Here is a 16,741-nt window from a genome sequence, read left to right on the forward strand (position 1 = left end):
TGTATGCTTTTGAATGGACTAAATCTTTCAAATTAATGTGCTACTATGTCACAAATCATATATATATATATATATGATTATATATATATATATAAAACTTCAGCTAAATCTTTCAAATTAATGTGCTACTATGTCACAAATCATATATATATATATATGATTATATATATATATATATATATATATATATATATAAAACTTCAGCACATTGATAAAATTGTTCCAGATGTGGGATGAAGGGAGAGGTGAGTAAAGTCATAAGTGGGTTTTTGTCTCCTTTTATGCATTTCTGTATTTTTAAGCTTCAGTCATGAACTTGCATTATTAACTTTATCATAGAAAGAAAAAGTAGATTTCACTTTAAAATGAAAACAAGAGACAAATTGAGACTAACAGAGAGAGAGACAGGGAGACCATGGCCTGGATATTGGCTAGAAAAAGGGATGAGATGCAGACGGAGACAGAGAGACAAGAAAGACACAAAAACAAGTGGTGTGTACAGAGGGAAGAAGAGAAATGGATTGAAATGAAGACAGAGAGAGGGAAGACTGAATCAGATATTTAGGGGCAAATTCAGCACAGAGAACAAGCTTTGAAGCTCAACAGCATGTAGGTTCAATCCTCCCTCTGACACTAATTGTGAATATGGAAAAGTTCCTTCATTTTACCATTCCTCAGTTTTCCCATCTATAAAGTGGGAGTAATCATAGGACACCACTTGCAGTGTCCTTCTTTGAGAATTAAACAAGATGTATGTATCTTAGAACAGCACACAGCCCACTACACAGTAAGCAGTTATAAGGGCTTCTTACTATATTAAAACAAAGAAAAAAAAACAAGGAAGGTGATAAAAAGATTGGATTCAGAGAGGGTCAGAACCAGAACTGGTGACAGAGAGTTGGGGAAGAGCCAGGGCTGGCACCTGGGGACAGGAGGGTAAAGTCCTCAAGCCTAGGCCAGCATCCAACTGGGCCAGCAGCCAGCGCTGGTATTCCTAAAACTTACCTTGACCAGGGAAGCCCAGCCACTCACCATGTCTCAGCCGGCCACACTAGAGCCACCTGGAGGGAGCAGGCCCTGCTGGAGAAGGTGGACGCCACTCTGGATGCCTCCCAGGGGACAGTACAAGGCAGACCCCGCTCCGAAAGGAGGCACGGAGGGCACAGTGCAGGCGAGGAGTGAGGGGACAGAGGCTCAGGGCAGCAGGGGTCTCAGGGCCCACCGCATCTCTCCCCTTCCGGGTGCTCAGCGCCAGTGATCTGAGGTCGGTCCCTCTGCCAGTCTAACCAGAGGCGGGGGCTGGACTCGACGCCTTCCTCTCGGCTTCCCTGGCGTCCTTCGCTTTCCACAGGAGCACAGATGAGACCAAGTGGCGCAACCGTGGCGTCCGTGGGGCTGTGGGTGCTGGGGACGGTGAGAGTGGTGGTGGACCTGGGAGTGGCTGAACCCCGGCGCTGCCTCCTGTCACCCTACCGCCGGCTGGACCCCAGGGCGCTGGCAGCGGTCGAGGCCCTGAGGGACCACTACGTGAACGATGCACAGACCCCCAGTCCCAGGGAACGCTGGGCCTGCTGGGGTCTGGGACGCGGGTCCAGGCCTGGAGGGACCTTAACATCCTAGCGTCCAGCAGGTGCATCTCGGATCTCAGGGTCCAGAATTCTGACTGCGAGACCTTGCTGGCTGCGGGCTTCTTGAGCACAGAAAGTACCTTCATGCCAGTCTTAAAAGGGCGCCCCAACTAGGCGAACTCAGCTCACGTCTGGGCGCACTGCTCCGGAAAGGGTTCGTTTCAGTCGGAGTTTACATTCTCGAAGCGCTTTGTGATTCAGCCCACAATACATACGATTGTACTGGTCAGTCCCGGTCCACGTCCAGGAATCCCCGACACCCCAGCGCTTAAGGGGCCCTGGCGAAGAGGCCCGCCTCACCCTTCCCTTGTCCCCATTCCCCACCCCAGGAGCAAGAGATGCTGAGCTGGAGGCCACGCAATTGCTCCTTCCGCCCAAGGAGGGACCCCCCGCGGCCCTTGGTGAGGCCTCCGTTTTGGTCGGGGCTGGGGATGAGGGCAGGAGACCAGAGCCCGGGGCTCGGCCGCCACTAACTCTGTGGTGTCCTGGCAGACCTGCGCGCGACTCCGCCTTGTGGCTCGGGACCTCTCGGACGCCCAGGCCGTGTTGAGCAGCCTCCCCAGCCCCGAGTTGTTTCCTGGCGTCATCCCGACCCTGGAGCTGCTGGCGGCCGCGCGGAGGGACGTGGTGGCCTGCGTGAGTGTCCCCGCGCCCGGCCCCTCCACCCCCACCAGCTTGCTCTGCGCTCTCCGGCCCCACGTTGGGCGGCGGGATCTGCGAGCGGCCCCGCTGAGCCCCAAACCCGTCCACACACGATTCACTTCCTCTTGGCATCCCCAGATCTGCGCTTTGGTCTGGGGCTGGGTGGCTCGCAGGTGAAGTGGGTGGGGGACTCGGTCCTTCGACTCTTTCGTTTACCTCCTGTCCCCACCTCAGCTGGAGCTGGTGCGGCCAGGTTTCTCGAGGAAGTCCCTCCGGCCACCCAGGAGGCGCCCCAAAACACGGAGAGCTGCGAGTGGAGCCGGCGGTGAAGCCCGTGGACGTCACGGGAGGAGCGGTGGGGAGACGAGTGAGTGGAGATCCGCCCGGAGCACAGGGTCCACTGGTGACCAACGGAGGAGGATTTCTCGGGAAAAAAATTCCTGCCTCAGCCCCGCTCTGCTTCCTTCTCGGCTTCCAGGACTCGCCTCGATGCCACGAACCCAGTGTCATCTTCAAACTCCTGTGCCTGTTCGCGTGGGGCCTGAGGCTGGGGGCGCACTCGGGGCCTTGTCTCTGACCCCGCGAAGCCTCTGCCAGGACCCGAGGGTCTGCAGTGGGAGGGCTGCGAGCTCCGCTGTGATGCCCTTTCCTCAAAGCCGGTCTCCAGCTGCAGGCGCTGAGGCTCAGGGGGCTCTGCGGCTACTGGCCAGGCCTGGACAGTCTGCGACGGGTGCACCAGCAGGTGCGGATGCTTTTCCAAGGACCAGAACGTGGTCCCCTGAAGCAGGAACTTTCCTTTCCCCCGCATCCCCCGGGAACTTTTCAATGGGATGCGTTCCCCTAAGATCTTCCAGGGGCCTCGTCTGGCACCAAGAGACTTGAGCCCTGGGAAGGTACCTTGGATCACTGATCCCATGTACCGCGGACTAGTTTCTACTTCTCTGGTTCCAGAAGCCCAGAACGCCGTCTCCCGTGGCAGGTCCCACGCCCTGATCTCAACCTTCAGTATCTGCTTTGAGATTCTGTGAATCTGTGACTCTGACCTCCCCACTGGGGAGGCCTCATCCCCTAAGGGATTTGGCAGTGGAAGGGCCCAAAGTCCTCAGCTAACTGTAGTATTTTGATTCTGTTACTCACGTGACTTTTGTGTTTGTGAAGCCCCTATGTAATTTGCTATCTGTTTTCTGGTGGTAATGTATTGCCATTATTAAATATATTTACATTTACATTGGTTGATCCCCTGCGATCATTTTGAGGGTCGTGTTTCAGTTAAATATACTGAACCAGGGAAATCAGGTGACTTCAGTTTCAATTCTGACCCACCCTTTTAGTTATGGTGTAACTGGGTAAATTACTTCTGAGTGTCAGTTCCTCATCCACATGATGTCATTCTTATCCTTTTCTTGCAAATGAGTAATGTCCATTCCTCATCCACATGACGTCATTCTTATCCTCTTCTTGCAAATGAGTAGTGTTCATTGAAGTAGTGTTTCCAGAGCTTCCAGCTGAGGCCATAGGATGGTCTTCATTCATGGTTTCTATTAAATAACCACACACACATAAAAATACACAAACAATTGTACTTTTTTATTGTGTCCGAGTAAGTGGGCTGGTGATCATGGTTGCTAACTGCAGGTTTCTTTGCCAAGGTCACACAGCTACTGAAGGTCACAGCTAAGTTTGAATCCCATACTTTCAACCACCTCATGGAACTTTCTTTCTAACAAAAAAGTATGAATTTAGGAATTTTGACATCCTTTGTCCTTTTTCAGAATTCACTGGTGATACAGTGTCTTTGCCCTGGTTAAGGCTGCTGCAGTTGACAGAAACTGACCAGTGCCTTAGAAGGTGACTGGGGCAGGGCCCTGTCCTTGGCTTTGAAACATTGTTGTCTATCAGAGCTCAGTTTTCTCTGAGGGCCTGTCCACTCTCTCCCTGGAATTTTGAATAATGGAAACAGGGGTCAATGGGGGACTCGAGTGTCAAAAAGCACCTCTGTGCTGCAAATTCCTTGTCTCTGTGGCCACATCTAGCTGCACAGAAGCTGGAGTGTGAGACGAAATGTGGTTAAGAGCTGCACTTGCCACATATTTGCTGTGTGATCTTGGACGGGACTCTCACCATCTCTAAGTCCCTGCAGTTTACTACATATTTACTCATTCATTATTTCAAGTGACTTTATTTCCAAAAAAGTTAACAGCACTAAGTTCGTGACCCGTTCTGCCAATATCACTCCATATTTAAAATGCAATAAAAATACTGTATGTCCTTGATTTCACTGTGGGTTTAATACTATAAGTGGCAAAGCCTTAGTGATAAGGGGACATATAAAGTACTAGACAAAATGGGCTGCCTCTGTTTTCCTTTTGTACTGACTACTCCCCCCTCAATCTCACACAACTGCTTTGCTCACTTAAGTCTTCATTCAGAAGTGATTTCTCAGGCCACCTCATTCAGTGCAACCACATCTTACATACACCCTGCCGTCACCCCACTTTAGGTCTTTCATTTTCTGTTCCTTGATGTAACATACACCTGTGCTTAACTCCCCCTACTCTCTGTCACTCCAGTCCAGTAAAAAGTTCCTTCAGGGGTGGTTTTGTAGGTTTTCTTTTATTCAGTGCCTTATGCCAGGCACCTGGAACCATGCCTGACACAAAGTGGGGGCTGAATAACTTGGTGAATGAATGAAGGCGTTTGTCACAAACTGAGCTGGTTCCCTGAAGTCCTTGGTCACACCACAATTCCCTAGCAGAGCCTCCCATTCCCGTGTCCCTCGGTGCCTGGACAATTGAAGAGGTTAGTGAGGCTCCCCTCCTTCCTCTTCTTTCTCTCTCAGTATCAGCTGTGGAAGTGAGGGAACACCTGATCTCCTCTCTGAATTTTGGGCTTTCTGACTCCCTCCCACACACCCCAACAGCCTTCTCACTTCCTCTTCTCCTTTCCCTTGAGGAATCACTCTCTAGAAAGTTCCAGGTTCTTACTGGTAACAACTCTAGAGGTGCCTTTCTCCTCCTCTCCCTGGACTGCAGTATCCTGCACAAAGACAAGTCCCTCTGTCCCCTCCCCATCAGGGCACCGTGACCACCCTTTGTGGGGCTGAGGCTGCCCCTACACTGAGACTCATCTTAGGAACTCACCTCCTGTACCTGAACCTGAATCTGTGTCAGTTTCTTTCCATCCAGCTGCTCACCTGGCTCAAGGCCCCGCCCTGCACGGGCTTCCCCAGCCTGGGGCCTCCCCTAGTGGCCAGTGTGTTTTCACTTTTCCTACATCAGCTGGGATTGCCCGTCTGTCCAGGCTAAAAGCTGAACCATGGAGCTCAGGCAGGTGTTCCATCAGACCAGAGCTGGAAGTTCAGAGACACACACGGAGCAGCAGACTGAGAGCCAGAAGAGGAGACTGAGGTCACAGACACAAAACAAGGCTGAGTGAGAGACCTGGTGACAGCCTCTCAGTGGACGCTTGGATCCCCCTGTGCTGACAGAGACCAGACACAGAGATGAGGATGCAGCTGGGTGAGCCCCCACCTCATGGCCCATGACCCCCACCTCCCCACAGCCTCCACCCTCAGCCCCTGACACTGTCTGTGCCCTCATGTGTCTCTCCTTCTGTAACACAGACTTGCCTGTGGGTTGCATGCTGGTGCTGATGCTGATGACCACGGTGCTGACCAGGATGGGAGCAGTTCCTGTCCCCACACCCCTCAGTGCCCTCCCGGGTACAAGGGGCTGCCCCATGGCCCAGTTCAAGTCTCTGCCCCCACAAGACATGAAGGCCTTCAGGAGGGCCAAGGATGCTTTGGTGAGTCTCCCCACTGCCCCACCTGCTGGGGCCAACCTCCACCCTCCCTCTGTGGCCTACTATGCTCCATTTGGCTCAGTGTAGACCTGTACCCTCCCCAGCTGTGCACTGACCCCTTCCCTTGCTCTCCAGGAGGAGTCCCTGCTGCTGAAGAACTGGAGCTGCAGCTCCCGCCCATTCCCCAGGACCCGGGACCTGAGGAAGCTGCAGGTGAGTTAGGAGAGTCAGGCCCGGCCCTGCCCTCACCTGGCCCTGCTCCTCTGGCTCCTTCGTGGCCCCTTCACCTCTTCTTCTCACCTGTCACCATCTGTTCTCTCCCATGCAGTCCCACTGACCCATTCTCCTCACAGACCCACACTGACTGTGTCCTCTCACCTGTCTTGACCTTATACCTTTACTGTTCCTTCCTCAGTCCTCCTCACCTGTTTCTCCCTCATGTGTGCAGCTCTCACCTGTCTCTGCCCTCCTCAGGTGTGGGAGCGCCCCGTGGCCTTGGAGGCTGAGCTGGCCCTGACAGTGAAGGTTCTGGCTAACTCCACCCTGGGGGACATCCTGGACCAGCCCCTTCACACGCTTCACTACATCCACACCAAGCTTCAGGCCTGTGTGAGTGCTCTGGGCTCCTGGGCTTCTGGGCTATGTCTGTGGGCTCTGACTCCCCCCGAACCTCTGTAGGTCCCCTCTGTCTAGGCTCTGCCTCACACACCACCCTCCTCTGCCCACAGGTCCCAGCTCAGGCCTCAGCAGGCTCCAGGCCCCGGGGCCACCTCCACCACTGGCTGCACCGCCTCCAGGAGGCTTCAAAGAAGGTGAGTGACCAGGGAGTGACCAGTGTCTGGGGACAACTGGGACCCAGATCATGGGTAGTCACTGACGTGTTCTTTCTTCCCCACAGGAGTCCACTGGCTGCCTTGAAGCCTCTGTCACATTCAACCTCTTCCGCCTCCTCACCCATGACCTGAAGTGTGTCGCCAGTGGAGACCTGTGTGTCTGACCCTGAGGCCCACCCACAACCTGCCCCATCAGGAGATTTTATCTGTGCATGTGCCACTGTCCTTAAGTTATTGCCAGCCACCCACTATTTATGTACTTGTGTGTGTGAATTCTCAAACTCAGATCCCATAAAATATTTATTTTTCTACTTTTTGTAAGAATTTTTCAAATAAATGATAAGAAAGACTTGTTTCCTGTGCTGTGAAACTGCCTCTGTGTGAAGACTAGTTTTCTCTTGCTGCTGTAACAAGGCACCCCAATGTCGCCTCTGAAAACAGCCCAAGTTTATTATCTCACAGTTCCTGGGGTCAGAGCTCCGGGTGGGCTCTGCCTGTCTCTCTGACCTGAGCCCCACAGGGCTGAACTTCAAGTGTGGGCAGAGGGGTTCTTACAGCGAGGCCTGGAGAGAGTGCACGTCCAGCTGAGGCAAACTGCTGGCAGAATTCCGTCCCTGGCAGTCGTCACCCTGAGGTCCCCGTTTCCTGCTGGACCCGGGCCTCCTTCTCAGCTCTTCCAGCCTGAGTCTCTCTCTGGTCCTTGTTGGTGGACCCCACATCTCAAAACTGGCAGCAGTGTGTCAGCGCCTTCTCGTGCCGGGAATCTCTCTGCCTTCCCCTCCTGCCCCTCTCTCTTCTGCCTCCAGGTGGAGAAAGCCTGCTGCTTTTCAGGACTCACGTGTTTAGAGGAGGCCCACTGGGCTAAACCAGGACAATCTCTCTATTTTGGCATCTATAAAGGTTATTTACATCTGCAAAGTCCTTTTGCCATGTCACATGGGATAGTCCCAGATTCCTGGGATTGGGCTGGGTTCTGTCCTACCCCAGTATGTGTGAGTGTGTTTGTGTGTGCTCCCTTTGAGGGTATGCGAATGGACCACTTAGATGTATTCTGTTATGAGGAAAATGACATGAAATAAGCATGCCTCAATAGTGACATTTATCTTTGTCCATCATGAGAAGTCTAGACAGCAAGGTGCATTTAAAACTGTGTTGTTTAATATGGTCCTCATGCCACAAATAATGATTTTTGTGCCACACAAAATCATTATTTTTCTCTTCATAATAAGGATCTGGAGAGTCTTTGAGACTATGCAAATACCCATTATTTCTCAAACTTTGAGCCAATCACTTTAGCATGCATTGATGGTGTTTGTCAGTTCCCAAATAATTTCATCATTCTTTTTACATTGATTCATTGACATTCTAGTCTTTTTTCCATTCGTATATTCTTTGTATTAGTTGGCAATTGCTTCATGACAAAGTGGTATAATTCCTCGTGTTTAAACAAACCACACCATGCCACAGTTTCTGCGGGGTGGGAATCTGAGCGTGGTTTACCTGCCTCCTCTGACTGGGTCTCACAGGCTGCAATGCAGGCATTTGTGAGGCTGAAAAGGTCTTAGGCTCTTTGCAGGTGAAAAGGTCTTAGGCTCTTTGCAGGTGCAGAGCAGAGGAAGCACTCTTTGCAGTGCTTCCGAGCCTGCTCAGGTGGCTGTTGACTGAACACAGTTCATTGTGGACTGCAAATTCCCAATGGCAACAGCTGCAGGGTGGAGAGAACCCAGCCTGCTTTCAGCCCTGTGACCACAGGGACTGGAGACATCAGCAGGCCCTTCCCAAAGGCCACGGTTGTTCTTGTTCATAGTTATCTCGCATGGCCACAAGTTCCCAGGAAATGCTGTCCTATTCTTGCCTCAGGGCTTTACACAGTTGGTCACTAGCTGTGGCCCTCTGGTGCCATTTGTCTCCTTCTAGTCCAGAGCAGAGCCCGGCACTTTGCTCACCTCAGGATGGTGCAAAGGAAGAGACACTGGCACTCAGGTGGGCAGTAGCCAGAGAAGGGCAGCAGGCGTGCATTCAAAATGCTGGGCCAGTCTTCCATGAACCATCTCCTCTGCTGGTCATTTTAACAAGTAGATGTATCATGTACAATTTGGTTCTGTTTCCTGAAAGTATTTCTGTTAATCTCATTTGAAGCTTCTGGCAGAGAGAGGAGAGGCGCTGGAGGAGGCCAACCAACTGGACTGGCTGGTGACAGAGAAGACCAAGTCAGTGTAGTATGACCACAAGCAGCCCCACAATCACAGTGACCACCATCTGCAGCCTGGAGCTGTCAGGGGCCTGACTACTCAGACTGCCACCACCTGAGCAAGGAGCTAAGCACACATCCAGGACGTGTCATCCATGGCATTGCAGGCTGAGAAGAGCTCAGCTCCCCTCCCTCATTTATGTATTTACCAATTGTTCATGACAGCATGGAATGCTGAATTCTCATTTTATTCAGTGCATTAAAACTCTTTGCTATAATTCTGTTAATGCTCAAATTGTCCTAGACTAGGCCCATGGGAACCCTTTCAAGATGGCTCCTCCGCCTTTTCAGTGTGTCCCCATCATTCTCTGAGCACCTCCCTTGCTTTCTGGAACAAGATGTTCCAGCCTCATCTTGTACTTCACCTGCCTCATCTCTGTAACCAGCCATTTCTCCAAGTAGTGCTGGTTCCTTTAAGTGGAGAACAGTTTTAAGAAACCAAGATCTGGGTACCAGTAGGCTGAGTGCTACAGGGATATTGTTGCTTCTACTCCCTCTCAATGGATAGAAATAGGAAATAGATGTGTGTATGTACAGAATTGTACTTATACTGTAAAAAAGTAAAATCTCATTAATAATTTTATATTGATTATCTGTTGTGATAATGTTTTGGATATACTGGATCCAATAAAGTGTATGTAAAAGTAGTTTTGCATATTTCTTTTTACCTGGTAAAATGTGGCTACTAGAAAATTTTAAATTATATATGTGGCTCACATAATATTCATATTTGAACAGAGCTGGCTTAGAGGGTATAATGTTATAGTAGATCCAGCCTCCACACCTGGCTGATCCTCCCTCCTCAGTGTATTAGCACTGTCTCCCTTCATGATCACTGTACGGAGGCCACAGCTCCAACCACACAGCAGGAGTGGCAGAGACTCCAGCTGGCTGTCTCTATACTGATTCTCCCCTCTTCCTTTACTCAGAGGACACCTGAATTACAAGTGGATTGAGGAGTGCTCTACTAAAAACAACACTTTTTCGTTTAGAGTGCCTGTGTGGCAGTTTGTTCTGGCAGTGCATGGGAGTGAAAGTGATCTCAGCCCCTTGTGAATTGTTCCTTTGAAGAACAGGCAATGCCCTCCCTCCCACTTTTGTCCTTTCTTGCTGAGTGGCACAAATGATAGCAGTTAGCTTAATTTGCCTCCAGTTTTCTAGCACATTTTCAATGGATATAGAAGGTTGTGTTGACAGCTTTCTTTTTTCTCTCAATACATTGAATGTTCAGGGGTAATTTACGTAATGACTTGGGTCCTCTGCCTCTGGGACTCCCTCCATGTTGCGCTTTCTCCCCTCAGTTTCCAGCTGCTCTGACAGCGCCAAACTCTGGTGCCTGAGACCCCCAGTCAAAGACTGGTTTTCTGCCTGAGTTCAAGCTACATGGTTCCCTTGCCACATGGATGGAGGTCTGTTCCCAAAGGGAAAGCCATGTTAACATAGTCTCGGGGCGTGTGTCTGCTCTTTACAAGGTTGGATCCCCTCCAGTGTCTGCCTGCTTCTGGTTGTTCTCCAGTGCCTTCCAATGGTTGGGTTTTCCAAAATCATTTTGTTTGAGTTGGTAATTGTTGTCCATGGGGAAGTTATCTGGCTCCCTCTCACCTGTCCCCATCTTACATTCTCCCTGTCCTGTTCACCTTCAGGTGAGTGAGCCTCACTAGGAGTCTCTGTAGGGGTTGCAGCCAGGTGGCAGCCTGGACTTGACTGATCTGAAGGCTTGACCCATCTAGATGTCAGTGATGGCTCACTCACACGGCTGGTTGTCGGCTGGGAGCCCAGCTGTGGGTGATGACCTGAGCACCTGCAGGTGGCTTCTCCATGTGACTCAGGCTTTTCATAGCACTGCAGTCCTTCAGTGGCTGAACTTTTTACATGGGACCTGGCTGCCCTCAGAGCAGTGTTTAAGGACAGGAAATGAAATCTGAAGGCTTGTTAAGGGCTTTGCCCAGAAATGACATGTATTCTATCAGTCCAAGCAGTCTTGGCTCTGCCCAGATTTGAGGGAATGGGGAAAATAAAACTTACTCTTGATGTTGGCATGGCAGCATCACATTGCAGCAGAGCACATGAGATGATGGTATGGCTGTGATCGTCACTGGGAAATGCCATTTGGCCACAAAAGACACAGCTATTTCCCTTCACATAATACTCAATACTCTAAGAGTACATGATGCTGTGTGAGTGCGTGTTTGCTGGGGTCCAGGGTTGCCAGGTGCCCAGAGGAATCCCAAATCCTAACACCTGCAGAGGCTTTGCCTAACTTCAGGGATGGGGGACAGTGGTTCACTGGGTGCCACTATCCGTGGTCCTGAATCTTCTGCTAAAGTATGACTCCTCCATGTCCAATGGCATGGGGAAGAATGGTCCAACTGCATCAACAGGCCTGTGTAAACACATGCACTTGTGCATACACAGGTGGAAGCCACTCTTCCTAAGGCAGTTACTCTATGGGAACCTGCTGCACTCGCCCTACACTGAAGGTGCAGAAGTGGAGTGGGTGGCCTGAGCCAGACCTGGAGGAGCTGGGCTTCCACCAGCTCTAACTTTTTTCCCTAGAGTTGCTTACCTGTAATGTCTGTCTTGTCTTCTTTCGATCTGTTTCCTTGTCTCTCTGTCTCTTTTTCCGTCTCCTTGTCTCCTTCTGTCATCTGTACCTCTCTCTGTCACCTCGAGGCTGTCTCACCTTGCCTCTGTCTCTATCTCTCCCTGACTTTCTCTGTCAGCCTGAATCACTCCTTCCCTCCTGCTCTCTCTCCTTCCCTCCTTCTACCTATATAGTAAGACTCTTTTCCTTTGTGCCTCTCTGTCCCTCTGTCCCTCTGTGCCTCTCTGTCCCTCACAAGAATGCACATCAGGGAAGGGTTGTCTACCAAATAGTGTGGGAAGCATAGCAGTGTTTAACTCTCGGCCAGCGGTACCTCTGCATGCATACACGTGTCCTGTGACAGTGTCTTTGTGCATGCCTAAATCCGTGTCAGGATTTTTGGGTGTGTCCCCCTCCATATCATTGTCATAGGTATGGGCTGCTTCTGGCATGACCACCCTGCTGTCTCCCATCCCACCCCTGTCTGTGTGGGCTTGGGTCCCAGACACAAGCAGATGGCCGACATGGACAACTTCATAAGGGCTGTATTGCAAGGAAGGCAGGGTCAGGGAGCAGGCAGGAAGCTCTCTCATTTGGGGCTTGGGACCTTCAGCAAGTCCCAGGAACAAGGCCAGGTGAAGGGCTCAGCACTCTGTGGGGGCTGGAGATGAGGAACTCCTCAGGCATCAGTAACACCTGCAACAGAATAAAAACAAAAAACAAAAAACGATCACCAGGGAGTGCCAGGGGCTCCAAGACGCAAGGGGTTGGGGGTTCTAAAAGCCTGAGATGAGATGGGCGGCTGGGGCTGGGCTCTGACCTCAAGAGCTAGGTGTCCTGGCCTGGGAGTTAGGGGTTGGGAGCTCCTGGAGCTCTTGGGGTAGTGGGGCAGGTGGGTGGCTTTGGAGGGTGCCATGGCTAGATTTAGGGTCCTAGGGTCTGTGAGTTTGGATACATGAGTGCAGGATGGGCTGGGGCAGGAGACTCTTCAGACTGGGCCTTTGGCTCCAAAACCTTACCAGAGGATCTGGCACTGGGTTCTGGGGTTGAAGCTGTCCCAGAGGGTCTAGGTGGGTGGGGAGCATAAGGGCTAGGTGCCATGTTTCTAGCATTGGGTCTGGGGCCTTGAGGTCTGGGTCAGATTTAAAGTCTGGGAGACCCTGGGAAGCTCTGGGGCCTGATGATTTGGGGAGGGGGCACTGGCTTGGCAACTCCGGGGTGAGTGACCTTCCCTGGAGAGTGCAGGCGTGGTGGGTAGGCAAATGGGGGGTTCAGGAAGGTTGGAGGGGGTTGCTGCCTGAATGGAGGGGGTGTTGGTGAGCTTCTGAGTCTGGGAATTCCAGAACAGGGTCTGAGAGATCCAAGAGGCATGTGCTTCACAAAGCCTGTGCCAGTGAGAAGGGGGACCTCCAGGACTGGGTCCAGAGACTCCCAGTTTGGGTCAGGGGCTCAGCTATCTGGAAAAGCCAGTAGGCCGGGCGGTGGGGCTGGGCCTGGGCCCGGTGCTGGGTTCAGAGCTCTGGACGCGGAAGTGCGCGCCAGGGCAGGGCAGGGCAGGGCAGGGCAGGGCCGCACCTGCAGTAGATGGAGGAGATGGCGTTGGACCAGTGGCCCAGGATGCCCCGGCGGTACTCTTCAAGGCGCGGGTAGGCGCCGGCGGTGAACTTGCGAGACTTGCCGCCCTTGCCGCGGAGGGACCACACGGTGAGCTCGCAGCGCGGGGCCACCACGAGCGAGGAGATGACGTTCGTCCAGTCAGAAGGCAGGAAGGGGAGGTCGGTGCCCGGCTCCACAGCCAGTTCGGCGCCTGCGCAGCACTTCTCATAGTAAGGGTCGCTCTTGTCGTAGAACCTGGCGCAGGTCTTTGTCCCGTCGGAGTTCTTGAGGTCGGCAGGCGCGGGGCAGGCGCCCCGGACACCGGGGACCGCCACCAGGGCGAGGACCAGCAGCAGTGGGCACAGCGGGGACATGGTGACACTGCGGGGCGCGTCCCCTGCGGGCTTTTATGCTCCTGACCCGTGGGAAGGGAAAAGCTGTGAGATTAGGACTCCGGGAGGGGAGGGGAGGGGAGGGGAGGGGAGGGGAGGGGAGAGGAGGGAGGGTGCCCCTCCCCCAGGAGCCCAGGGACCTTCCTAACCAAGCTCTCAAACCCACAACCCAGAAATACAAGATGGACATATCTGTATGAAAGTAGCAGCTTAAGATTTGATGTGGCAAACAGCATTCTAAAGGAAGTCAACAAACAGGACTTGAGGACCAGTGACTTGCAACAGACAGGGTAACAGGGTTAACGGGTATAGGTGGGAAGATCTCTTAAAAATTGTCCAGGAAGGGAGCACCCCTCTCCCCCAGCCCTCTTCCAACCCAAGGAGAGGCTGAGGGGGGGAAGGAGGAGGGGCGCCTGGCCTTCAGTCTGGGCAGGTCACAGGACCTCGGGAAAGCAGAAGCTGGAGATAAGGAGGGAGAGGCCCTGGAGGGGAAAGGGGGGCAGGAGGAGAGAGAGGAGGAGCTCCCTCCTCTCAGGAGTGGGAGAGCTTCCTGACCAAGATCCAAACCAACATCTGTGAAGTATGGGATGGCCTATTGGTGAGCCACTCAAAACCATTGCAAGGCCAAGTGCAAAGGCTGGGAGAAAAGAGCTGTAAACATAGAGTGCTGACAAACTGGCAGGAAGATACCATAGGCCCCCCGACCCCCAGGAGGGTGAGCCTAGGAGGGGGAGAGAGAAGGGGAGGAGGCTGCCACCGCTAGGAGCTAGAAGGTTTTCCATGAGGTTAGAAACCTTGATCTATAAAATAAATTGGATCAGTTGAAATGTATAAAACTTTAAAACTTTTGTATAGCAAAAAACAACCTAATAAAAACCCAAACAAAAACCTAATGTAGGGGAGATTGGACAATTGTTGTAACATACAGTGAGTGCTTACCAACCAGGAGGCAGAACTGACATAAACAGTAAGGAGCAGGAGGGTAAGAGGAGGGGCCTGAAATCTCAGGGTGGGACAGGGCCCTGGGCACGTGGGAGCCTAGCCAAGGCCCTGCAGAGACCCTTCGGCGTCTCTGGTCTCCTGCCAGACATGAACAGGGTCCAGATTGGATGAGCTGCTCAGGCAGACAGTAGTTCAAGTCTGTGGTTCTGTGGTGAGTCCAAGTCTGGGCCTCAGTTTCCTCATCTGTAAAGCGGGTGCTATTTCTTCCTACACTATAGGATTATTGTGAAGGTTGTAAAGGATAACGGAGCATTCGAGGGTGCAAGGGACAGCCTGGCACCAGATCCCAGCTCCTCCCTGAGCATCTGCACATGCCTCTACCTCTGGGCCTCGTGGAGACAGTGGTGGAGCCCACCTCAGAGTGCTGGGGCAAGGAGTCGAAGGGGCAGTCTGCATAAGAGTACTTACAGCAGGGCCCTGGCTAAGTGTCATAGGACCACATGCCATCATCATTATCATGAAAGCCCTTAGCATTGTGCCTGGCACCATCAATGTACACCAGCACAGCTAGTCACTCAGCTGAGCAGACTCCCTGCTTGTCCCCTCAGATGCTCTCTGCCACTTTGGCCAGGGTAAGGCAGTGATGAAGAGCCAAGGGCTGGAAACAAGGAAGTGGGTTCAAATTTTGACTTTTTCACCTTGTCAAGTGACCTTGTTTGCTGTGACCTTGGCCAAATGAACTCACATCTCTGAGCTTCAGTTTCCTCCTACCTTCAATGGGATAATAGAAAACGATAGTAAAAATAGGACATGATAATATAAAATCACTGTATATTAGAAAGTAACTTATAACTAATACAATGAAATATTCATAAATGTGAATACTCCACATACTTGTTATATATAAATGTAACATAAGTACTTAGTGTGTGACATTGAATAAGGCAACAGCACACCTATAAACACATAAAGCATGAAGTGTGGTATCCAGCACATGGTAGGTGCTCAGTAAATAGGAGCTACGGTGACTCTCCCTGTAATGACTCTGAGACCCCAGGCCTTGGCCTGGCACTGCCCCAGACCAGACCTGGATCTGACTCCCTCCTCTCCTTCCATGACCATGTGAAATCTAATCTCCAGTTGCTGACTTCCCAGGGAGCCTCTTTGACCTCAAGGGCACAGAAACTCCCACATCCACAGCTGTGCAAGGGCTGGGACTCAGGGATGGAGACATGGTAAATGCAGCTGCCTGGACACAGTCACCCAGAGCTCCACCTGCCCAGTGGGGCCATGAGCTTCACACACAGGTGGTGACATGGGACAGCAAGGAGACCCGGATAGGGAGGCAGACCCAGGGATAGGAACACAGGGCCCATTGGGCTGCAGCATACAGCCAGCATCAACCCTGCCCATGTGTGTGTCCCTGCATTAGAGATCCCAGTGTCCCTAATGCAGGGACACACACATGGGCAGGGGCGAGGGACAATCCTTCACACAGTCTGCCACTGACAGTCACCGCATCTCATTGGTGTCTATATACACTGAATGGAGACATGTGCTTGCTACACAGTCCCAGCAAAAAAGCCCAGACAATGTCCCTCCGACAGAAACACACTCCCACCACCACCAACAAGCCCTCAGCCCCAAACCACTCACACTCCACACCCATGCATCTCAACTCGAGAGCACGCTGACATGCCCACGTGAGGACGTACACGGCATCTTCATCCAGAAACCATGCCCTCACTGTTTACACACACTGGACAAATAGTAGAAAATAAACAACTTCTTTTCACACATTTTTTCTTCAAGTGGAAGAATGCCTGCCCTTGAGGAGCCCATGAGCACTGGAGAGAGTCAGACAGTAGATCAGTGATTCGAACACAATATAAGAAGAGTTATAACAGAGGTATTGCAAAGAGCTCTGGGGATGCATTGGGAAGAATAGCAGGGGTTTTTTTTTTAATCCACTGGTATATCCACCATAAAAAAGAAGATTGGTATTCATGTGAAATTGCCACTTGGAGAAAAAAGAAAGTATTAATCTCAATCCAGATAGTACCCGAACATAA

At 51.8% G+C, this 16,741-nt stretch overlaps 3 protein-coding genes across 3 annotated transcripts; 2 read left to right on the forward strand and 1 right to left on the reverse strand.

The window, feature by feature from the left end:
• Nucleotides 1-226: 226 nt before the first annotated feature.
• On the forward strand, nucleotides 227-3,298 carry LOC118497651 (interferon lambda-4-like). The gene is made up of 6 exons (XM_036012768.1): nucleotides 227-245; nucleotides 1,352-1,527; nucleotides 1,958-2,029; nucleotides 2,121-2,264; nucleotides 2,505-2,637; nucleotides 3,222-3,298. The coding sequence occupies exons 1-6, from the start codon at nucleotides 227-229 to the stop codon at nucleotides 3,296-3,298; spliced, it is 621 nt and encodes a 206-aa protein (XP_035868661.1).
• A 2,474-nt stretch (nucleotides 3,299-5,772) lies between these two features.
• LOC114511290 (interferon lambda-3-like) lies at nucleotides 5,773-7,088 on the forward strand. The gene is made up of 6 exons (XM_036012769.1): nucleotides 5,773-5,788; nucleotides 5,893-6,074; nucleotides 6,207-6,284; nucleotides 6,546-6,680; nucleotides 6,800-6,883; nucleotides 6,970-7,088. The coding sequence occupies exons 1-6, from the start codon at nucleotides 5,773-5,775 to the stop codon at nucleotides 7,066-7,068; spliced, it is 594 nt and encodes a 197-aa protein (XP_035868662.1). The 3' UTR covers nucleotides 7,069-7,088.
• Nucleotides 7,089-12,198: 5,110 nt separating this feature from the next.
• On the reverse strand, nucleotides 12,199-13,770 carry LOC114511292 (syncollin-like). The gene is made up of 2 exons (XM_028529973.2): nucleotides 13,315-13,770; nucleotides 12,199-12,435 (listed from the first exon to the last, which is right to left on the reverse strand). The coding sequence occupies exons 1-2, from the start codon at nucleotides 13,707-13,709 to the stop codon at nucleotides 12,426-12,428; spliced, it is 405 nt and encodes a 134-aa protein (XP_028385774.1). The 5' UTR covers nucleotides 13,710-13,770; the 3' UTR covers nucleotides 12,199-12,425.
• Nucleotides 13,771-16,741: the final 2,971 nt, after the last annotated feature.

This window comes from Phyllostomus discolor, chromosome 12, assembly GCF_004126475.2.
Source record: "Phyllostomus discolor isolate MPI-MPIP mPhyDis1 chromosome 12, mPhyDis1.pri.v3, whole genome shotgun sequence".
Lineage (NCBI taxonomy): Eukaryota > Metazoa > Chordata > Mammalia > Chiroptera > Phyllostomidae > Phyllostomus > Phyllostomus discolor.